This window comes from Stegodyphus dumicola, chromosome X1 (genome assembly GCF_044657685.1).
Source record: "Stegodyphus dumicola isolate Sdum_Otavi_A_Nest chromosome X1, ASM4465768v1".
Taxonomy (NCBI): domain Eukaryota; kingdom Metazoa; phylum Arthropoda; class Arachnida; order Araneae; family Eresidae; genus Stegodyphus; species Stegodyphus dumicola.
Window position 1 is genome coordinate 17,296,288 of NC_140780.1, and position 20,798 is coordinate 17,317,085.

Genomic DNA, 20,798 nt, shown 5'->3' on the forward strand with positions numbered 1-20,798 from the left:
AGGTTCAAGACCTGGAGTATAGAAAATCACCAGGGTTCATAGCCACATTTTAGTTAAAAAAAATAAGCACTTTTCAAGCACATTTTAAGGAAAAAATAAGCACCTGTCTAATTACATTATGCACAACTGCATAACCTTAAAAGAAAAATTACACTTTTAATTTAAAATATGAGCAATGCAATATTTATTAAGAGAATAAGCATTACCTCAACCATGGAAAACAACTTTTTTTTTTTTTTTTTTTTTTTTAAATTTTAAATGACAGTTCAGTTTACAGAATTAGTTTACAATGAAAGGAAAAAAAAAAAACTATGCAGAACTAAACTATATTACAAGATTTAATGATGAAATTTCAGTTCAAAATATAGAAAATAAATAATAATAAGCCATATTAATTGTATTCATTTGGCACCTAATAATAAATACAATTTATTTTTCCACTCATATTAATATTTAAATAATTTAACTTAAATCAAAATTCTGAACATTTTCTACATTTTCAATGCATAACAGTTTTCCCTTAACATATATTCCAAGCAAAATAATTTAAATAAAAAAGTGGCACATTTCTGAAATCAGAAGATGGGAAATTGTTTCATGCAGTCATTCTTTAACAGTAAAAGCGTAACTAACTCGCGTACTCGGAAACTGCCGAATATTCCGGATAGTAACTGGAAAAAGAGGAGTGGGGGAGATTGTAGCCGTTCTTTAGATTTTTCGGCTAAATAAATGATTTTGACATTTCGATATGTGCATCATACAAAAATAGACCAACAGAACTCGGAAATATTCTGCTTAGAAAGCACAGTAAAACTCTTTTAAGTGTTCATAAACAAATCTCAGACTGAACATCGAAATTAATTATGTCTGCAAAATACCGCAAACGTTATTGCGCGATACACACGGTGTAATTCTTCCACATGTGATATTACGCAATCGGAATCAACAGCTGCCGGTATTCGGAGAATAAAGAACTAAATAAAGGAAAAGAAAGAGACTTAACTAATCTGGGGTGTTTCTGATCCTAATTTTCAACAGACTGCGTTAAATTTCCGGAATAGAATCTATCTTTGCTTAGGTTGGGTAGACCGCAAAAACTTTTAGTCCTATTCAATCCAGATTGGACAGTGACAAAAACAAAGTCTGCTGCTTCAATATTAGAGATTTTGCGGAGAAAGGGGAGAACCTCCCAATCTCCGTACTGTATAATGTATTGCCCCTCCCCAAAAAATTATTTTGACTATTCCATTACTTTCCTTTTATTTAAGCCATTCCGCATATTATTCCTTAGAAAGCTAATCTATGTAAAACCACACCCATTTTTGGAAGTTTATCTATACTTCAGCAGTTACTGCAACTATATTATTATAGATATTCATGCATTTGCTTATAATATAAGCTTAACGATCATAATAAACACGAATATGAACTGACCACGTGGAACGAGAATGCAAATTATTAAAATCTTGATGGAAATCCAAACGTGTGTAGTATTTGGGTGGGAGGAAAAGAATACCGAATGTACCGGAATTTTCTATCGTTTTTGCAATTCTTTGACCAATAGAACGACGTGCACCTGTCTGTACTCTCGCGCGCACCATAGGTTACGTTAATGCAGAGAAAGGGGGTAAAAGCAATTTCTGGGAGTATGATTCACCAACCAAGCGTTGCATTTATTTATATAAGGAAAAAAGTTGTTTATTTAGTTTCAGCTTTGGTACGGGAAAAAAATGCATGTTCATTAAAAAAAAAAAAAAAAAAGGATTAAAAAAAGCACTAAAAAAAAAAAAAAAAAAAAAAGGGGGGGGATTTAAAGAAAAAGTAAGCACCTATAAGGGCCTTTATATTTTATTTTCAAATATAAGGACTTATTAATAAGCACTTGTAAGGACCGCTACGAACCCTGATCACAAAATTTAAAAAGGAAGCATTAAATATAAATCATGTACTAAAAAGAGGTAACATTATTAGCCAATAGTAAGGAATTGGAATTGGAACAATTTATGGCTGCAGATTCAAATATAAACAGGGGACAGCAGTAACAGATAACTTGGAGATCTCTTTGCCAAACTTCTAACTACAGATTTCATATGTTCCTTTTCGGCTTTATTGGACTTATTTTAGTTGAGCGCATGCAAATAAGCTTGGTTTCCCTACTAAGCTTCTGTGTTTTGCTAGATTATCAAATTGCATGTCTTTCGTTTAGCAAAGTTTAGCTGTTTCAACTCTGGTATATTCTTTGGCACGTAACAAGTAATTTGATAGGCCCAAACATTTGAAACACCATAAATTGGGTCAATAAGTATATATATAATTTCTATGGCGGTATAAGAAAATCTTATATCTAGGCTTAGGCCCTATGCCAGTGGCATTATGCGATAAGTATGTGAAACGTTCAAGAAGACTAAAACGCTTATTTAAATTACATAGCATCATTTTATTGTGATTATTAAGCAAGTAATATTTTAGTCGCATGCCGGCTGATGACGCGTGCCACAGGTTCGCCATCGCTACTCTAGATCATTAACCCTTCGGTAGTTGCAAGAACACAGTTATTTCTTCACAAATATGCCAGATATCCAGCACTCAGAATGGGAACAGATGGCACTTGTTTTCTTCCTAAATGCTTTGTTAAATGTCACTTTGAGTGAGAAAAATAAAGACCTTTTTCAACGGGAAAATGTGCATGCACCTTTATACAATGTTTCTGTTTTACACTGATTTCAAAGAAAATAATAAAAACAATATATTAAACTATAACAAATAATAAATTTATTAAAAATAACATATTATTTGGTATTATATTTAGACATTATTAATCTATCATTATAATAATGATTTAGCACTGTATCTTTAAAACATAAAACACATCTGTGTGTGATAGAATTCGAAACATGGAATGGTATAAAATGGGTCATTTCACACTGTTAAAATCTTTTTCACTTGAAGCATCTAAAATTTTAAAAGAAATACCTACATCTGAATCAAATCTTTTCATTATCTAATGAAAGATGTCATCTTCAGAATCAAATGTCTCTTTCAATGACACTGTTTTAACCTCTTCCAGCCGGGTAGCGAAAACGCGCGCTTATCGCTGAGGCCGGCAGTGTCTTACGCGAGCGTCTCTCCAGGGCCGGGGGCTTTTTTGCTACTAAGCCTAAATCCATGAAATTTCCAAAGTATCAACGCATTGTTTAATAATGCTCTATAGAGTATTTAAACGGCTTATGCTTTATAAATATTTTTATATATATACTTTAATTACCTTATTTCTTGTTTAAATGCATATTTTACACATTTTATTTTAATTACTCACCATTTTATGAATTTTAACATTATACATCTGAAAACTAAATATATTACTTAAAATTATCTTTTCGTATGAAAAATTTGAAAACAGGGATCTACACACAGTCGTATGTTACATTCCTTGCACTCGTAATAACTCATTTGCGTTTTGGAGGATTTTTCCGGGAATGTGAACAAACGAAGCATTGTCATCTCATTTTCTTATCAGTCTCTTCTGAACAAAGTTTTCGAAAATGTCTTTCAGTTATTCTTTAAAAATCAATATCAGAATATCAGAATTTCAGAATCAATATCTGAAATATTTTGCATCATTTCTGCTATTTCATGCTCTGTTAAACATTTTCGACGCTTCGACATTGCAACGGTAAATACAAAGAATTCACGTCTAACAAGATCTAATTATTTTCTAAAAACTGAACTGCAAACCGAAATACCCAACGCTTTAGAGCAAATAAAACTTCTCTACTTACAGTAAACAACTACCACGTGCGAATAAAATGCGATTTAAAGAGATGTCATAAATCACGACATTCGGAAACATTTATTTCCCCGTTTGTTTATATAATCAAAAACACGTGTATGTGAGTCATGCTTCTCTCATTTCGAGAAGAAGGTCTAATGTACATGTATCTGAAACCATATGGACATACAGTGCCATCTTGTGGCAGAAATTATAGTTTGAAAAACGTTCCAAAGTACTGACACAAATACGTGACAGTCGGTAGAGAATGGAAGAATCCTCTGGCACGCCTGCGTGTCGGCCGGTAGGTAAGTGCGTTCGTTGCTGCCACATATACGTGACAGTCGGCGCGAAGGGGTTAAGCTATAACACGCATTCAAAATATAAAATATCAAATTCACCCTTCTTATTCAGGAAACAATCTAGCACTCTACTGCCATATGTATTGAGTAAATCAGCTAATATGTGAATTCAACTCGAACATACAGCTAAAAAACACAGGTTTACTTCGAAGAATGAGCACACTTCATCTACATGCATTAAGGGGAAAATCTACTTAATGAGTTGAACTCATTACCATTTAGAGAGAAATTTGTTATGTGGCTGTGTTCATTTATCCCTACTGCAGTATATAAGTGGAATAAGAGCTGAGCTCAATGATGACCAGCAAACGGTTAAAGGCTCACAGAATTTATGAGTCTATTTGTTAAGCAAACTGAATGCTAGTTTTTAATACAAAATACCTTCTGATAAAAAAATATCTTTAAGATTAAGGAGAATTACACAATGATTAATTTTCCCTTTTATTTAATATACTTTTTAAAAAATTATAAAACAAACTTTTCATATATTTGAGTGATTTAGGAATGTAGAAATTACCTAAAAAATACCTTTATTTTTATTTTTTACATACTTAAAGATGCACTTACAGGTGTAGAAAATATAGGAATAATTTAAAAATGATAATCTAGTAAATAATAAAATAAGTAAATAATAACAGTAAATAAAAATAGCAGTAATAATAATATTAAAAGAAATGAAGATGTAGGAATATTTAAAAAATGTAATGTTATATATAAAAAATGATAATGATAATTTAAAATGTTGGAACATTTGATTTAAGAAGCATTTCTTGGAATGATGCTGCTGCAATGAATTCCTGCATAAGTCATGTGAATCAAACACAACATTAAAGTTAAAATATAAAGAAAAAGATAAAAGTTGGAATACAAATACTATTCCTAGTTATCTTTTGTAATGATTGTTCAAATAAAATTGATCAATATACCAAGATTGATAAGAAATGCATTATAAAAATTTTATGATTAAAAAAAAAGCATTAAAAGCTATGCATACTTTGAACCTGAGGTTCTAGGTCTAAGCCACCTAAAAGATCAAGTAAATCTGGTCCATTCACAGATGGCAGTTTGACTTCAGGTGCAGAGATCTCTGGCTCAAATGTGGTATTGTTTGTTGAACCAGATAAAAGATCTAGTAAAACGCTCTAAAACAGGAAAGACAATATCGATTAGAAGATGAAACAGAATTTTATAGTTTCCAGCAAAGAGGATTTTATCACATATTCAGATGATGAGTAGTAGAGCAATAAAAGAAAACACCTTAATTTTTTGGCTACATCTATACACTAAACAATCTAATTTTGTAGAAGATTTAAGTGTTTAAAACACACCTAGTACACCTATGTTGAACGTTACAGCTAATAAGTAACACAATGATACAGACAGACTGAGCTTAAAAAAATAGTCTATACTCTGCTCAGGTAATTAGCATGTCTCAGCAAGAGAGAGGGGGAGAATACTGGAAAATATCCAGCATTTCATAATACATAATTGATACTCATTTACAGATTTTTTTTTCATTTTTTAAACACATAATTATGAGAGAAATGAGAATTAGGGATTATTTCATGAAGAAATTTCAAAGGAGAAATTACTTATCCTGATCTTTATTAGCTTTCAGGAAAACAAATAATTCTTGTAACATTATTTAAAAGGTTTCATATCCAACAACTATAAAAGCATTCTGTGTTACGTAATTCTAACATGTTAAACTTAGAGCTGCAATGTTGATCGACTTAAAATAGAACAGTTGCACTTCTTTTACAGAAAAATCTTACAAAAATCTCTCATGCTTTGGATAGCCACTAATTTCAATTGGCATTTCATCCTTAGCTACAACTAAGGATAAATTTATAGCAAAATATGCGAAGGCTGTCTTGGAAAAAAAATGTGTTTGAAAAGCTGAGCAAATGATAGTGGGTTGAATAAGGAGCACAGTGCAAAAGCTCTGAGAATTACCTGCAAATGAAACTGGGAAACCATTTGTTATACATGGAATACAATCAAGAAAGATACCACACAGTCTGCTGCAGGATAGGTTACACACTGCATATCAAACACAATCAACAGCAATCTGCATATAAATTTTTTTAAAATATATTTTTAAACGAAACCTACTTACATTTAAGTCACCTAATGTGAAAGCACAGCACAATTATGGCACATGCAGAAAACCTTAAAAACTTCAAATAGTCAATTAGTACATTTCCTAATTATAAAAGTCAATTATAATACAGAGGTAATAAGTGGTCTTTTCCTTGCAGCAAATAAGAAATCTCGTTTTCCACAGTTTCATGTTTAAGGTACAACAAGCATTCACTTAACCTCTCAATTTGGTAAAGTCAGATCACTTCTGCATGTTTTGAATATGTTTTGCCATGATTTATCAAACTTTAACAGAAAAACAGAGAACATTTTCATCTAATAAATATCAGACGAGTGTTTGGATTTATTCATATGATTTTATTTAACAATTTATACCTAATTTCAATACTTAAGCTATAACATATATATATACATAATAATTTATTTACTAATGGATTATCGAGTATATTATCTCCTTAGAATGAAGAAACTTGAAGCATTGAAAATTGACTTTTGAGAAGTTTTTTTAAAGGAACTTTAATTTGAACCATGAAAAATTGAAATGGGGGGGGGAACCACAAACACACAGGCTGATTCACTACCAGACTGACAAACTTGCAGGGTGTTGTAGGGGGTACAGAGACAACTTGGAATCAGATAGGAATGCAGAGTCGTAAATGCTGTAGTTGTAAGCTATGGTGCAAAAAAACAGAAAAACAACAGAAACTGCAGTACATTCATGGGGCAGAAAATGTTTTATTGAAAGGTTGTACTACAACAGGTGCTTGAAATTATGACCAGAAATCGTTAGGCAGGCCTCACAGCGGCGCTGCATGGAATTCTTTTATGTTCTGGAAGATTCCTGCCATAACACATATCTTCTTGGCAGCTCACGATATTTGAGCGATGAGGTCTTTACCTAAAAGTGAGAGCGTCTCGTACACCAAACTCTTCATACGACCCCATAAGAAGTTCATGCATGATAGGTTCGATGGTCTGGCAATCCTAGGAACTGGGCCACAACAACCTATCCACCACCATCCAAAGGTTATGTCAAGGTGCAGGCAGATGCCAATCATGTAATGTGGAGGTGCCCTATCATGCTGGTACCACATGGAAAGGTGCAATGACAGAGGGGAAGTTTGGGCATCAGGACGTTTGGGCAGGACTTGGTGAAAGAAGATCAGGTATACCTTACTGTCCAAAGGAAAGAAACGGAAAGGGCAGAAGGTACAGTCCAATGAGGTAGTTTCCAAAAATTCCAGCCCAAACACTGACCAAGAAATGCTCTTAAGCTGCACATGGCGTCCTGATTTAAGGCTCCGACATGTGTGAAGCATGCTTCATCTGTGAACAACACAGATGCAACAAATGCGCTGTATGTAGCACTATGCTGCAGGAACCTCGTAGAAAACATCCTTTGGAGTGGATAATCTTCACGCTCTAATAATTGGACACGATGAAGACGGTTATGCACTCATTTGGTTTCTGCGAGTATCCTCCAGACAATGGATTGAGATAAACCACTTGTTGGGCCATCGTTAGAGTACTCGTACTTGGATTGTCTTCTGCCAGACGTAAGACCGCTTCCTAATTGTGAGGTGCTTTCATTGTTTGCCACCAATTCATTGTAGCTCTCATCAGACAACCAGTCTCACATAACTTTCTCTTCACACTGGCAAAGGTTGTGTGAAATGCAGCACGCCTGTTTGGGTAACGTTCCTGGTACAACCACCGAGCTGAACGCCTGTTACAATCCGCAGCTGCATACACAATCAGCATGTCGACCAGTTCATCATTTGAATACATATTCATACTACTAGCTCGGGAAATGGATTACACATGACGACTTTCAGCAGGATTGCTGTTCCTGCAACCTTCCGTTCAGCACCATCTACCACAAGACTAATAGGAGGAATTTTCCAGAATGTAAAGAATTCCATGCAGCACTGCTGTCAGGCCTGCCTGATGACTTCTGGTCATAATTTCGAACATCTGCTATAGTACAAACTTTCAATAAAATGTTTTCTGTCCCATTAATTTGTTTGCTGTTTCTGTTCTTTTTCTCTACTTCTTTGCACCATAGTTCACAACTATGGCATTTGCAATTCTGCATCCCTATGTGATTCTGAGTCATCTCTATACCCCTTACACAGCCTACAACAGGGTTGCCACTCAAACAAGAGAATGAACTTCCCCGACTTTTCCAGGTGTGTTTTAAGAAAATTCCAGTCTACCCGCGTAGTGTGCATTAGTTGTGCTAAAGGTAAATTAAGTATGGTGCCACTTGATAACACAAAAATTTGATAATTGCATATGATAATATATATATATATGTCATATGGAATTAGCAAAAGTATATTACCCCAAAAATTACTATTATGACTACAACAGGAGTTATTTTCCATTTTCATCAATAGCTTTCATTTACAAAAGAAATTAAATACTTACAATGCATTCCATCTAAAACAAAATAAGAAATGAAATTTGTGAAATTAAATACTTACAATGCATTCCATCTAAAACAAAAAAAGAAATGAAATTCGTTGTCTTCTCAATAGAATGTATGAACTTTTAAACATAAGATTTTCTATGCCATTAATTGCAATAAAATTATGAATGATATTAAAAAGTATTAAAGATAAATTCTGGAATGGAAGTTATTTGTTCACAAAATGGGAGTGTGGGGGCCATTTATATCTAACCTATTAAATAATATATACTTGGCAAACAATCACCTCAGTGATATTTCAACACTTGCTAAATTCTGAAAGATTAAAAAAGCATTTTTTTCCCGGATGCAAAATTTTTAATATAAGCTTACATAATATATCTTAAATGTAAATTTTTATTAGAATTAAAAAAAAGACATTTAAAATATTTAAACAAAACATTAATAGAAAAAATACTAATGAAAAGTAAGCACAAAATTAGATTTCTTGTTTTAACCCTGCGATTTGCAAGTCAATTGAAGAAACATCTCTGCTCAATTTTTTTTTTTTTTTTTTTTTTGCCAAAATTTTAATCTATGCTTGTGCTTTCCTTTTGTCTAATAATATTTTTTTATTTTCATTATCATACAGTTTTTTGTCTTTGAGTGCTTGATGATATGCACCACGAGCAGATCTGGCATATCGTAACACATCAGGAGTTACATTAATATTCATCATACCTCCATTTACTTTTATAGCATCAGAAACAGTTTGCATTGCTGTTAAAGAAATTTCCTGCAGATTTTCCACCATATAATTATTAACTGAAAAACCACTTTCTACTGTGGCATTGTTTTACAGTTTTGTAGTTTTACAACATTCCAAAGTTCTTTAAAATTTGAGTTATTAGTCAAGTCCTTATAAAAGTGATCACGTCCCATTGCAGCATAAGTTACAAAAGTCTCTTTACGAACACCCTTACTTTTGAATAATAATTCTTTAAACTGCACTTTTGTTTTATCTGTAACTGTGGAATTTATCCCTTCACTTTCATACAGTATATGCAGTAACATCTCCATCCTTTTCTCATATAAAAATTCATTAGATGTAATGAGCTTAGGATCTAATGAAGAAATGTATTTAACTAAGCTATATTTCAATGGGCTTCTTTCAAATATTTTCGATACCTGCTTAACCAAAAAGGTTCTGCACCGAGTTCTTCTGAATTCTCTTTTCTTAAGATCAGATACTAAACTTTTAGCTAAACTCGCACCAGCAGTAATACCCACATCTATATCTGCAACATTACAATAAATGTTTTGATCTAGAATATCTATTTTTATCAGTTTCTCAGGAGTTTTTGTCTCTCGCAGTATATCTCTTTTGACAAATTTGGAGAGAAGATGACTTAGCATACTATGGAAAGTTGTACATAGAAAAGGGGCAAAAAGGATCGCTGTCTGAAATGACTTTAGAAATGGACGTAGAACTCCTGCAACAGAAATAAAAGAGATTTTTGCTAAAAGTAGCTTATCTTTAACAGCTTCTCTCCGTCTTTCAACTGATGCAGTTTTCGGTAGTTCAGATGATTCTACATATTTTTTCACATGAGGAAAAATATGAATAGCTCACTCAATAACAGGTATGTTTTCACACGATCTTGCTTCACAAAACTTTAGCGGAAAAGTCGTACAGTTAGTGATGGCAATATAGTCTGCTCGTCGAGCAGGATTGTCTTTAAATACTCTATGCCCATTTTTACATAATGCCCTTAAATCCCAGTCAGTAGCTTTATGGCCAGCTCTAAAGGCATCATGAATATGCAAACCACAGGACCCAATATCTAATATATGGCAGGCATCATTATTTGCTAAATTTTCTTTCAAATCTCAGAGAAATTTAAGATTAACATATTGATATTTAGTCCATCCAACGATACTTGCAGCAATTTCTTTTTTTCTAGTTCTGAGGTTCCCTCAAAGAAACTTGTCAGAAGGTCACTGGCAGATGCATGTCCCCCCCAAAAAATTGATGTGAGGTATCTTGTACTAACTTCATTCCTCACACTGTCCCAAAATCAAACAAAAAGGTCCATTTGACCTCTCTGGACAATTCTATTTAATGCTTCATCAAAGCAAATTACAAATTCAGTGTTCTTAAGATAAGAAATCAGCATCTTTTTTAAGTATGGAGCAAAACCAAATGACACTAAATATGACATTTTTGTACATCCCAGGGTCATAGCTTTAGCTTTATTGCTGTCTTCAAACATTTTCTGGAACAGAATAGCAGCATCATTAAATGCATTATAAGAAACATGTGAAGAACCAAGTTTCATAGCCCACAGTGATTCTGCAGCTAAAACTTTGTCCTTAGTTAAGAAGGAGTTTAAATTTGATGATTCAGCAACTAATGCCGAAGACTGCTGTGTTTCAGAACTGTTTTTATCTATGGAGAAATAGTTTTTTAAGTTTTCTGAGTTCATCTTCATAGAAATAATAGAAATAATTTTCTTATGCTTTACACTGTTTATATGGCTTGTGATTGCTTTCCTTCCCATGTTAGGAGCTCCTTTGATGGGTTGCAACCGTGGACTCCACTGAGGATTGAGATTAGAATCTGCCCAATCTGGATTAAAAAGTGTCTTTTTTTCAGACATTTCGCAGCTAAAGGAAAGAAAGAAATCTATTTAATATTTAAAAATAAATTCAAGTATTTTATACTTATTGAGCAACACACATACGTTAAAAATATGCGCACTAAATTTCGTAATGGTATGTTATCATACTGCCAGAATTAGTTTCACGAGTATGCCAGAGAAAATTGCCTGAAATTTGAAAGTATTAATTTAAATAAATTTAGAAGGAAGAAGCAACATTAAATGACATAAATAACATTTAAATAAAGTTAATTAATTGAAGATTAAAAAGTGAATTACAATAATTAATGGTACTTTCTTAAATATAATTATATTGAATGGTTAGCCAAGATAACTTGTTATTATTTTGTTTAATTTATTGCAAAATAGCAAGGCATTTATAAAAAAAGAAAAATGTTTAAAAGATTTTGTTTTCTACGAGCATGGGGGAAGGACACAGCAAAATTGGAAATTTTAAGCAAGAGCAGGACTGATTACTTATTTTTACTACATGAAGTGTATAAAAAATGAGGGACAAACATTTTAATATTTAAAGTTTGTTTCTGAATTCGGCCACAAGTTTTATCACTGTTTATTTCTCAAACATAAATTTTAAATGCAAATTATTTAAAAATCAAAACAATGGATAGCCGGATTCAGAAAAAGGGGGGGGGGATATTTTGCCATTTACCAAACAAATTCAATTTTTTTAGTGAAATTTATAAAGTATCAGATTTTTTTTTTTTTTTTTTTTTGCATAATTTCGAAGTCCGCTAATCATAATATATACACGCCACCAATGATGTTGAAAAGCTTAACAGTTCAATTTGATTTGTTTAATATTGCACAAAATACGATTCAAAAAGCAACAATAAACTTCGTTTGATAAAAATGCACTGCATGAATTCTTATCATTTTAACAAGCAACTACAATAAAGTGTTAAGTAAACATACATTAAAAAAAGTTAATAAGATGTAAGACTACAAAATTTAACTTACCAGACTTCTTAACTGAAAACATAAAAACGAGCTTTCTTAACCATGAGGCAGAACTTCAGCTCTTTCTTCCATTCCACATGCACATGCGATTCTTTGTGCGAGTCAGAGAATTCAATGGAAACAGAAATGCTGGAAACTTTCTTTGCTTTTCTGAAAGACAATCTGATTGGCGCTGCGAAAATTGGCTCTTCACCAGCTGCCCGAACAACATGCACGCGATACATAATTCACCAAGAACGTGATCGTTTCAACATTGACGAGAAAATCACTTTTTGGGGGATCCCCGTTATGAAATTCCCTGATTTTGACTAAAATAGTTAAATTCCTTGACTTTTTGGGCCAATTGTCGATTTTCCTGACTTTTTCCGGTTTTCCAGACAACCCTGCTACAAGTTTGTCAGTCTGGCAGCAAATGTATAAAAAACTAATCACTTTATCGAAAAACTAATCTGCCTTATGCCATTATTTAAGAGCAGCATCGTGGATATTTTTTATCCTATGACAGTTCAACATTAAAACAAAGGAAACAAGTCTATAAATAGTGCTGTTACTAACGGCACATTTTCTCTCCAATACAATGCTCACTGCTGACATATATAGAAAAAGATGTGAGCAGTCCTACCACATTAGTGCCCTTTTTATACGTCAAAAAGAGAAAGTAGATTAATCCACAGGTCCACACACTAATATCTTACAATACTAGGCGACCTAAATGGAGAAGATCCTTGCAGCAAAACATAGAAAAGTACACCGTACATTCCAAACTGAAATAAAAAGCAATCTTTTTCTTTTACTGGTTAACTTTTATGATGCTCCAATGAAAAGAACAGCATGTAGTACAGTGGTACTATGGTACACGTTCTGTTAGGGTGCAATAATTTTTGCTTGGTATATGACATTTGTTTGGAACACAAATTCAATGAGTTATGACTGTGCACACTACACTTGTTTACCTCTTTCAAGCCAATGCTACAAATGCCTATGAATGTCAAAGCACCTGTTGCTGTTATTACGTAAATAACCCAATTTTCAAACAATTTTATGCTTTTTTGAGGAATTGTTTTGTAAATTCATTAACAATGAACTAGGTGAAAAAAAGAGATTGTTGAGAAGTACAAAGATCACATACATATTGAGGACTTTGTTACTATATACGATATGAAGCATACGATTATGAAACACAAAGAAACTATTAAGTCTGGGAAGCTGTGAAAGAGGTGAAATCAATTAGCAAAGATGAGAGATCAAAGCATGTTAAAAAATGATTTTTTATCTGGAGATCAGAAAAACTTTTATAGACATTATCATGTGCAGTAATTCATTCACGTATGGTATACATTTCACCCAATGCAATTGTATTTTAGTATTAAACAGCATTATATTAATAACAATAGGGTATTTCTAAAGAATGGTTTAATTAATTTACTTTTATTTCTTACTGGAAAAGTTCATTTGATACACATAAAAGAATCGCCTATCTGGAACAGATTAAAGACATATACTACGACATCACTTTATTTATCAAAAGAAATGAAATTTAGGTTTGCAACTTGAATTCTAAAATTCATAACCTGATGACTGACCCACACACACAAATAAATAAATAAATAAAATAAAAAGAGAGAGAAAGGGGGGCTTCTAGTTTGCTCTGTGAAATTGGACCTGCTGCTCAATACTTTCATAAAAGATGTTTCATTATATTTACTTGTGTACTTTCTCAAAATGTATTCAGGATTTCAGAAACAGTGCTATAACATTTGCTCTGTAAACTGATAGAATCTGTCAGTAGAAGTTATCCCCCTCAAACATCAACATATTGATAAATATGGTTCAATAACACAGGTCCAGTATAATTAGCCAGTATGAATTAACATGGAACATGGATCTGTATTTCCGTTAATATTTTTTTGCAATTAATACACATTAATAATTAATAAATTTGATGAATTTAATTTTATAAAATTCAAACAACTTAAAATACATTCAGTTAACAACTATATTTTAAATAATACAGTTAAATCTGAAACATAAACTATATATTTCACTGCTTACAGACTCTTGAAATGATAAAAATGACAGCAACGATTAGGTAAAAAATTTAATTTATATGAATTATAATAGCATTAATTACACATGAATTCATATGAGTAAAGTGAAATATATTTAGACGATAAGGCATGAAGGAATCCACAAGAAATATAAACTTAGTTTTCAACTTTGAATTATTTAAGAAGCAAACAGATCACATAAAAGACAGTTTGCATCATATGATAATATATTCTATAAGAGAATGAACAGATCAAATCCTTGTATTCAAAATGATCTTTTCTTTGCTAAACTTGCTGCTAGAAAATGTATCTATACAGAACACATAAATTCTAGCTAAATACTTACAGAATCCTCAACATTCTTTTGATTCTCTTTATTTTCCTTTATAGCATTACTAAATAAGTCTTCCTCTGTAATATCTCCATTCTGTATCGCAACATTATTAGAACTCTTGCTCTCCATAGCTGGCATGTGTTCCAGAAGACTAGGCCTGAAAATTACATCAGATATAACAACTTGTTAAAAGAACAAACAACTGATACACAGGTAAAGATCCATAAATGGAGAGGGTTAAATGAATGCATAGGTTTCATTGTGCTAGATAATAATTAATATAGTTTCAAAAGCCTGACCAATTCAAAATTAAAAACAAAATGCAAGCAAATTTAAATACTCAGGTGTATCATTTGGAAACGTTAAAAAAGTACAGTACAATAAAAAAAATATGTTTCAGCCTTTTTGATGAAATATTAAAACACAAACTCAGATATTTAAATTCTGTTATAATTTTAAGTGCTTCATCTTATAATAGAAATAAATTTTAGAAACAAGGTATTTTGATTAATATATGTGATTAGATACAGTTTTACACATTTAGAACTTAAATTTCAGTTATTTCGAAAGAAGGGAAAGTCACTACAGTAAAAAATAGTTACGACTATCCAGAAGTCAACTACTAAATTGAAATCACTATTCTAATGCTGTAAACAGAATTTTTTTTTAAATTTTATCTATTTAATACAATTTAAAAATTTTTAAACACAGAATGAATTACCATAACTTTGCAGAACGTATGTAAAAAATTTTCCAATGTGCTTATGGACAGAAACTGACATGCAAATTATTTTCAGCAGTCAAAATTATAGAATGAAATACGTATAACACATAAAATATCTTCAAAATATATTAACAAATATTCTCTATTTGTATAAAGCAAATATAAAATTAAAAATTTATTTAGGAAATATTAATTGCAAAGAAAACATTTATATCCTTAAAAATGGCTTTAATAAACTCTGTGAAACTTTAGACATTATCAGTAGATGATCCTTTAATTATGAAAATCAGTTTTAAATTAGTAATAAACTTCATTTTCAACTTTTTTTTTTTACTTATCTTTTTTCAAACATTCAACCACTGTCTTTTTTGTAATAATATATTTCTGTTTGTCAGCATTCATGTATGTTTTAATCTGAACTAATAACCGGCAATCACTTGAGGGTCATTAAACTTTTCTAATCATTTCTTATTGATAAGACACTCCGACTAAAGACTGCAGAGACTAACCAGATTGCTGGGATGAGATACATGAAAAACCAACTGCACCTTCATGAAGATTCAAACCACAGACCTTCCAAATGCTACTTGGATGTGTTAATCATTTACACCTTGCAATGGGGAATGTGATAATGCCTCACATTCCCCCTCATTTAAAAGGTAACCGGGAAAAAGGCGAGATCCAACTCATCAAATACAGGTGACAACCAGTTATCATCCATATTTTAGTTCAAGTGCCACAGAGAAAACCATTGGGATTTTAGAAGCACAAAAAAGTTAAAAATCACTTGTGACCTCTACAGGATTTGAGCCATAGATTTTCCACCTGCTGGTTTGAAGAGTTTACAGTTTACATCACAAGAGCACGTGAAAGGCAATGTGATAATTCTTTACAAGGTAATATACACTAATACACTGCACATTACTAGCATTCTGCTTCCACTGGGCAAACTGGAACTAAACAGAAGCTACTTCATGAAGATTGGCCTGGATACAAATCCTGAATATGGTATGGAATTTGTGTTGTTTCCCCACTCTTTTACAGTACATACTTACATGCATTTACTTTTTACACGCAGAGTACTGTTTTATGGCTTAATGATGCATCTCAGCAATATTTAAGCAACAAAGCAATGAAATGACCAATGGATTCGGCCATCCATAGGTAAATCTACAACTGAACATTCAACTCCTGGGGAAAATGTACTGTTCAAGGAAAAGATATTTAAAATGGTATATTTAAATATAAAAAAGGTACACATATTTAAAATGATTAAAAAAGGGTTAATTTCTTGCACAGTGGATTTGCAATCAAACAGCTTCTATGGCACCCAATAACAAGCCACATAAACTGAAAAGCATTTGACATGCTCTGTTGACATTTCATGTTCCTGCTTCTGTTGCACATCATCATTTCAAATTAATACAACTTAGCTACCAGGACTAATAAAAATGAAGTATGGACATAAAACACCTACAGTGTGAAGGACAAATAACAACCACAAACTGAAGCATAAATGTTCAAGCTTGTGCTTATATTTTTAAATTATGTCTAGCAGTTTCTATAGTACATAAAATTATTTTCTGGTTGGAATAATAAGTTATGAATAGTACACTACACTTTTCCTAGGATTAGTAACAGTAATTTTGAGTTGCGTAAAAATGTCTTGACAGAAAGCAGCTGGTACACATGAAACCAAGTTAAACCAAAGCTGAGTAAGAGGAAGTTCACTATAATTGTAACACTTGAGAATAAAGCAAAATTAATAATGAAGATGACATAATTGGGTTAAAATGCAAAAGATAAAATACATATAAAAATATTTACTTATTAAAATTGCCTAAATCAATGAAGAAGAAAAGCATAAAAAATGCCCTTGCTTATTGCTAAAAGTAATCCTACAGGTATTCAATATTATAAACACAGAAATGGGGGGGAATATAAAAACATAGTGCATTCTCAGTTAATTAGGCTAAGCAGGTCAGGAATGACTGAAGAACACGGATAACCAGGTTATTAATTTTCATGCATATTGTATGCATTGATTTCTTCATAAATCAGAAATTACTTTGTTTTTCAGAATGCTTAAGTATCTGCTGGATTTCACTGCATATTTTTCGAAATACTAATAGTTTATTCAAATTCCCTTTCAATGACGAAGTCCAAAAGTGTTTGCTCTCTTGTCCAAAAGTCATTGCTCTCTTGGAATTAACATAATGAATATTCAGGATCGTTTTTTACTTGCATTTTCAGTATCACTCACAGCCTCTTCTATTCTTGCGACAACTGAAATGATATTTGCATCACTCAGGCATTGAAAGTCCAACTCAGTCAAGCAACTATGAAACCATTCCTTGATTTTTTACGACTGACACTTGTGAAGAATTTTACATTTTAATTTTTTTGGCAACTGAAGCTGTATTCCAAAATTTTTTCTAAAAATAAAATTAAAAAAAAAACATGTTATAGTAATAACTTCAGTTATTACCTCAAATTCTTCACAATTAAGACATACTTCTACAGTAAGAAAAATCGTTGCATGTGTGTATTTTAACACACTCTTACACATAGCAAGTAGTGTGCGTCCACGTGCATGTGTGTTTCTACACACTCTCACGCATAGTGTCGAGAGTGAATGTGTAGCTGGCCTCATATGGTTAATCCACACTGGATAATTGATGGTCCACTGCAGATTGACATGATTTACAATGGATGATGCATCTCCATACAACTATTTTGCGCTTGAGAATGGGTTCTAGCATCACTTTATCAGACTTGATCTTGGGATATGGGTATTCTAATTCAGGAATATGCTGTGCTAAGCATAGGTGACAGAAATTTCATCTTCGAGCTTTAATCGATACAGGATCTGAATATTCCTATATTTTAAAATCAACAGTAGAATCCTTAGGAATAAGATTAGAAACTCATAAAAAATCAACACACATTGTGCTTGGAGGAAGGACATCTGATATGAATCATAAATGTTATAAAATAGCGTATTTGACGGCATATAAGACGCACCCTTATTTAGACGGCCACACACAAGGAAAAAAAGTTTCAATAGCGTGGTTTCTTTTAGTTCTCACGTTTCGTAAAAGCCAAATAAACAATTATTGAATGCAATTACCTTCACATATAAGACGCAGGTAACTTTTTTGAGACCCAATTTAGGAAAAAATGTGCCGTCAAATACGGTAAATCTTGAGAATCTGCATACCGTTTATAGCTGCAAAATTCCTGTTTTAGATTAGCCTATAATTTGTGGATCTATACCTAGTTGACAAAAAGAACCTTCGATACCAGAATTAGCTGGAAAGGGAATTCATATCACAGATGTTGATTGTGTCCACCCGCAGATTGATCTTTTAGTAGGCTTGGACTTTGCAAGAAATATTTATACAGAAAAAACACAGAAATTAAGTACAGGCATTTTTGCCATGGAAACACAGCTTGGATGGGTTTTGATGGGTAAATTGCCAACAAACTAGAGGTGTTGAGATTACAAATTCCAAAAGTTACTCTAAATCACAATTTCAGAAAGAAATGATTGAGTCAACTCACACAGGAAGGATAAAGGTTAGAAAGAAATCCTTATTTGACTAAGTAATTTCTAAACCTAGACCAGCTTTTGATCCAGATACCAAAACGTTTAATGACTATTTAGATGAGCATTATAGATTGGATTAGTGGTCGAGCTATAAAGATGCCTTCTAGATTCAATGACTATAAATTTTAAAACAGACCTTTAAGTGAACTTTAAAATGAACATTTAGGTTTAATTTTAGTTTAATTAAATATTTGTTGAGATAAAAATCTAGTTATCAAAAGGTGGGAGTACGTAAGGTATAGCATTGCTCATATACATTCAACCAGTGTAATATTATTTTCCCTTTAGTTTTGCTTTGAGTGGCAACAGTTGTAAGAAGTTGTGTTTAAATTCTTACAGAAATTATTTAGGTAGAAATGAGTTGATGAATGGACAAAATAGTGTACATTTACTGTCGTATCTAACATACAGTATACCCATCAAAATAAAAGTTTCAAAGTAAAATACTTTGTATTTTTCCACACAAACTACTTCAATTATTCAAAAATGTTTTGCAGAAGATATGTCACATATAATTTTTTTAATATTCTATAACACATTAGCTGCATTTTTTATAAATAAAAATGCACAAAACATCTAATAAAGCATGTACACAAAAGAAATCTTATATTAATTTGTACTAAATTCCTTCACAAGAGCCTGAATAACCAATTTCTAAGGAGAAAAGATTTAGTTGTTCTGCACTGAAGTCTGTTGCATACTTCAGCACATTTTATTTTGATGACAATGAATATTAATTTTGCTTAACAATCTAAAGAAAACTATAACAAGCATGTTTTACAGCTCTCACATACATTGAATTTCATGATTCTCAAAGCTTTTTATTAGCAAATAAGAGCAAAACTTTTTTCCAAGGAATAATTTAACATGAAAATATTCTCCGTCTACTTACACAGATATCAAAACAAAGGGGTGGGAAGACTGGCATTTTTATACAGTTAGCTATATCAAATGTATGACAGTATTCTAAGCATGACAACACTTCCCAAAAATCTTAAATTTTTCTTGCAAGTATGAATTAATAATAATCATAGAAAGACCAACAATAGAAAAGTAACATGAAACATTAAAAACTGCAATGCTTAGTCAACAAAAATGGCAATGAAATTTTATGAAAATGAATGAACTTGGAACACATGTCAATGTTTCTTAACTAATTAGAGAAATTTCAAATTTATACATTGCTAAACTTCCATAAAATTCAACCCACATGCTAAGAAGTAGCTGTAAATTAATAAATAGATTAACCATTTGACACATATACAGACAAATGAAAAACACATACTTTTCCCCTTTCTTTGTAAAAGAACAACTTTCATTAAATACCATGACATTCACAATCATTATAATAATAAAGATCTATATAGAACATGATTATATTTAATTGGGCACTCATTTAGACCCAAAATAATCCCAGAAAAAACAAATAAATGCAGCCATTGATCGAGGATATTCTAAACTACTGAAATGTCTGGCTGGTATTACTTGGGGTTTGACCCAAGATGTTTTGTGTACAGCCTATAAAAGCTATGTACGTGCTGTTGTTGAATATGGTAATGAAGTTTTCATTACTGCCCCAGATTCTGTAAGAAACATCCTGGATATTTTTCAAAACAAAATGTTGCAATTGATCACTGCTGGTGCAAAATTGACTTCTATTGTTGCTACAGAATCACAGACAGATTTGAAGCCCTGAAATGAAAGATGCCAAAGGAGTGCTATGAATCTTGTTGAAAAAATCATAAGAAAAGGAATTTTTTTAAATTGCTATAGACCAGCAAGTGAAAGACTAAACAGTCA

The 20,798-nt window shown here is 32.1% G+C and overlaps 1 protein-coding gene and 1 pseudogene across 6 annotated transcripts in view; both read right to left on the minus strand.

The window, feature by feature from the left end:
* AP-1gamma (adaptor protein complex 1, gamma subunit) overlaps window positions 1-20,798 on the minus strand; it is a 190,118-nt gene that overhangs the window by 42,129 nt on the left and 127,191 nt on the right. For all 6 annotated transcript variants that reach the window (XM_035352909.2, XM_085808333.1, XM_085808332.1 and 3 more), the window contains exons 17-18: window positions 14,677-14,821; window positions 5,126-5,273 (exon numbers count right to left, since the gene is read on the minus strand). In XM_035352909.2, coding sequence (XP_035208800.2) covers window positions 5,126-5,273; window positions 14,677-14,821 — 293 coding nt within the window. The remainder of the gene's footprint in view (window positions 1-5,125; window positions 5,274-14,676; window positions 14,822-20,798) is intronic.
* On the minus strand, window positions 9,044-11,304 carry LOC146993097 (uncharacterized; annotated as a pseudogene).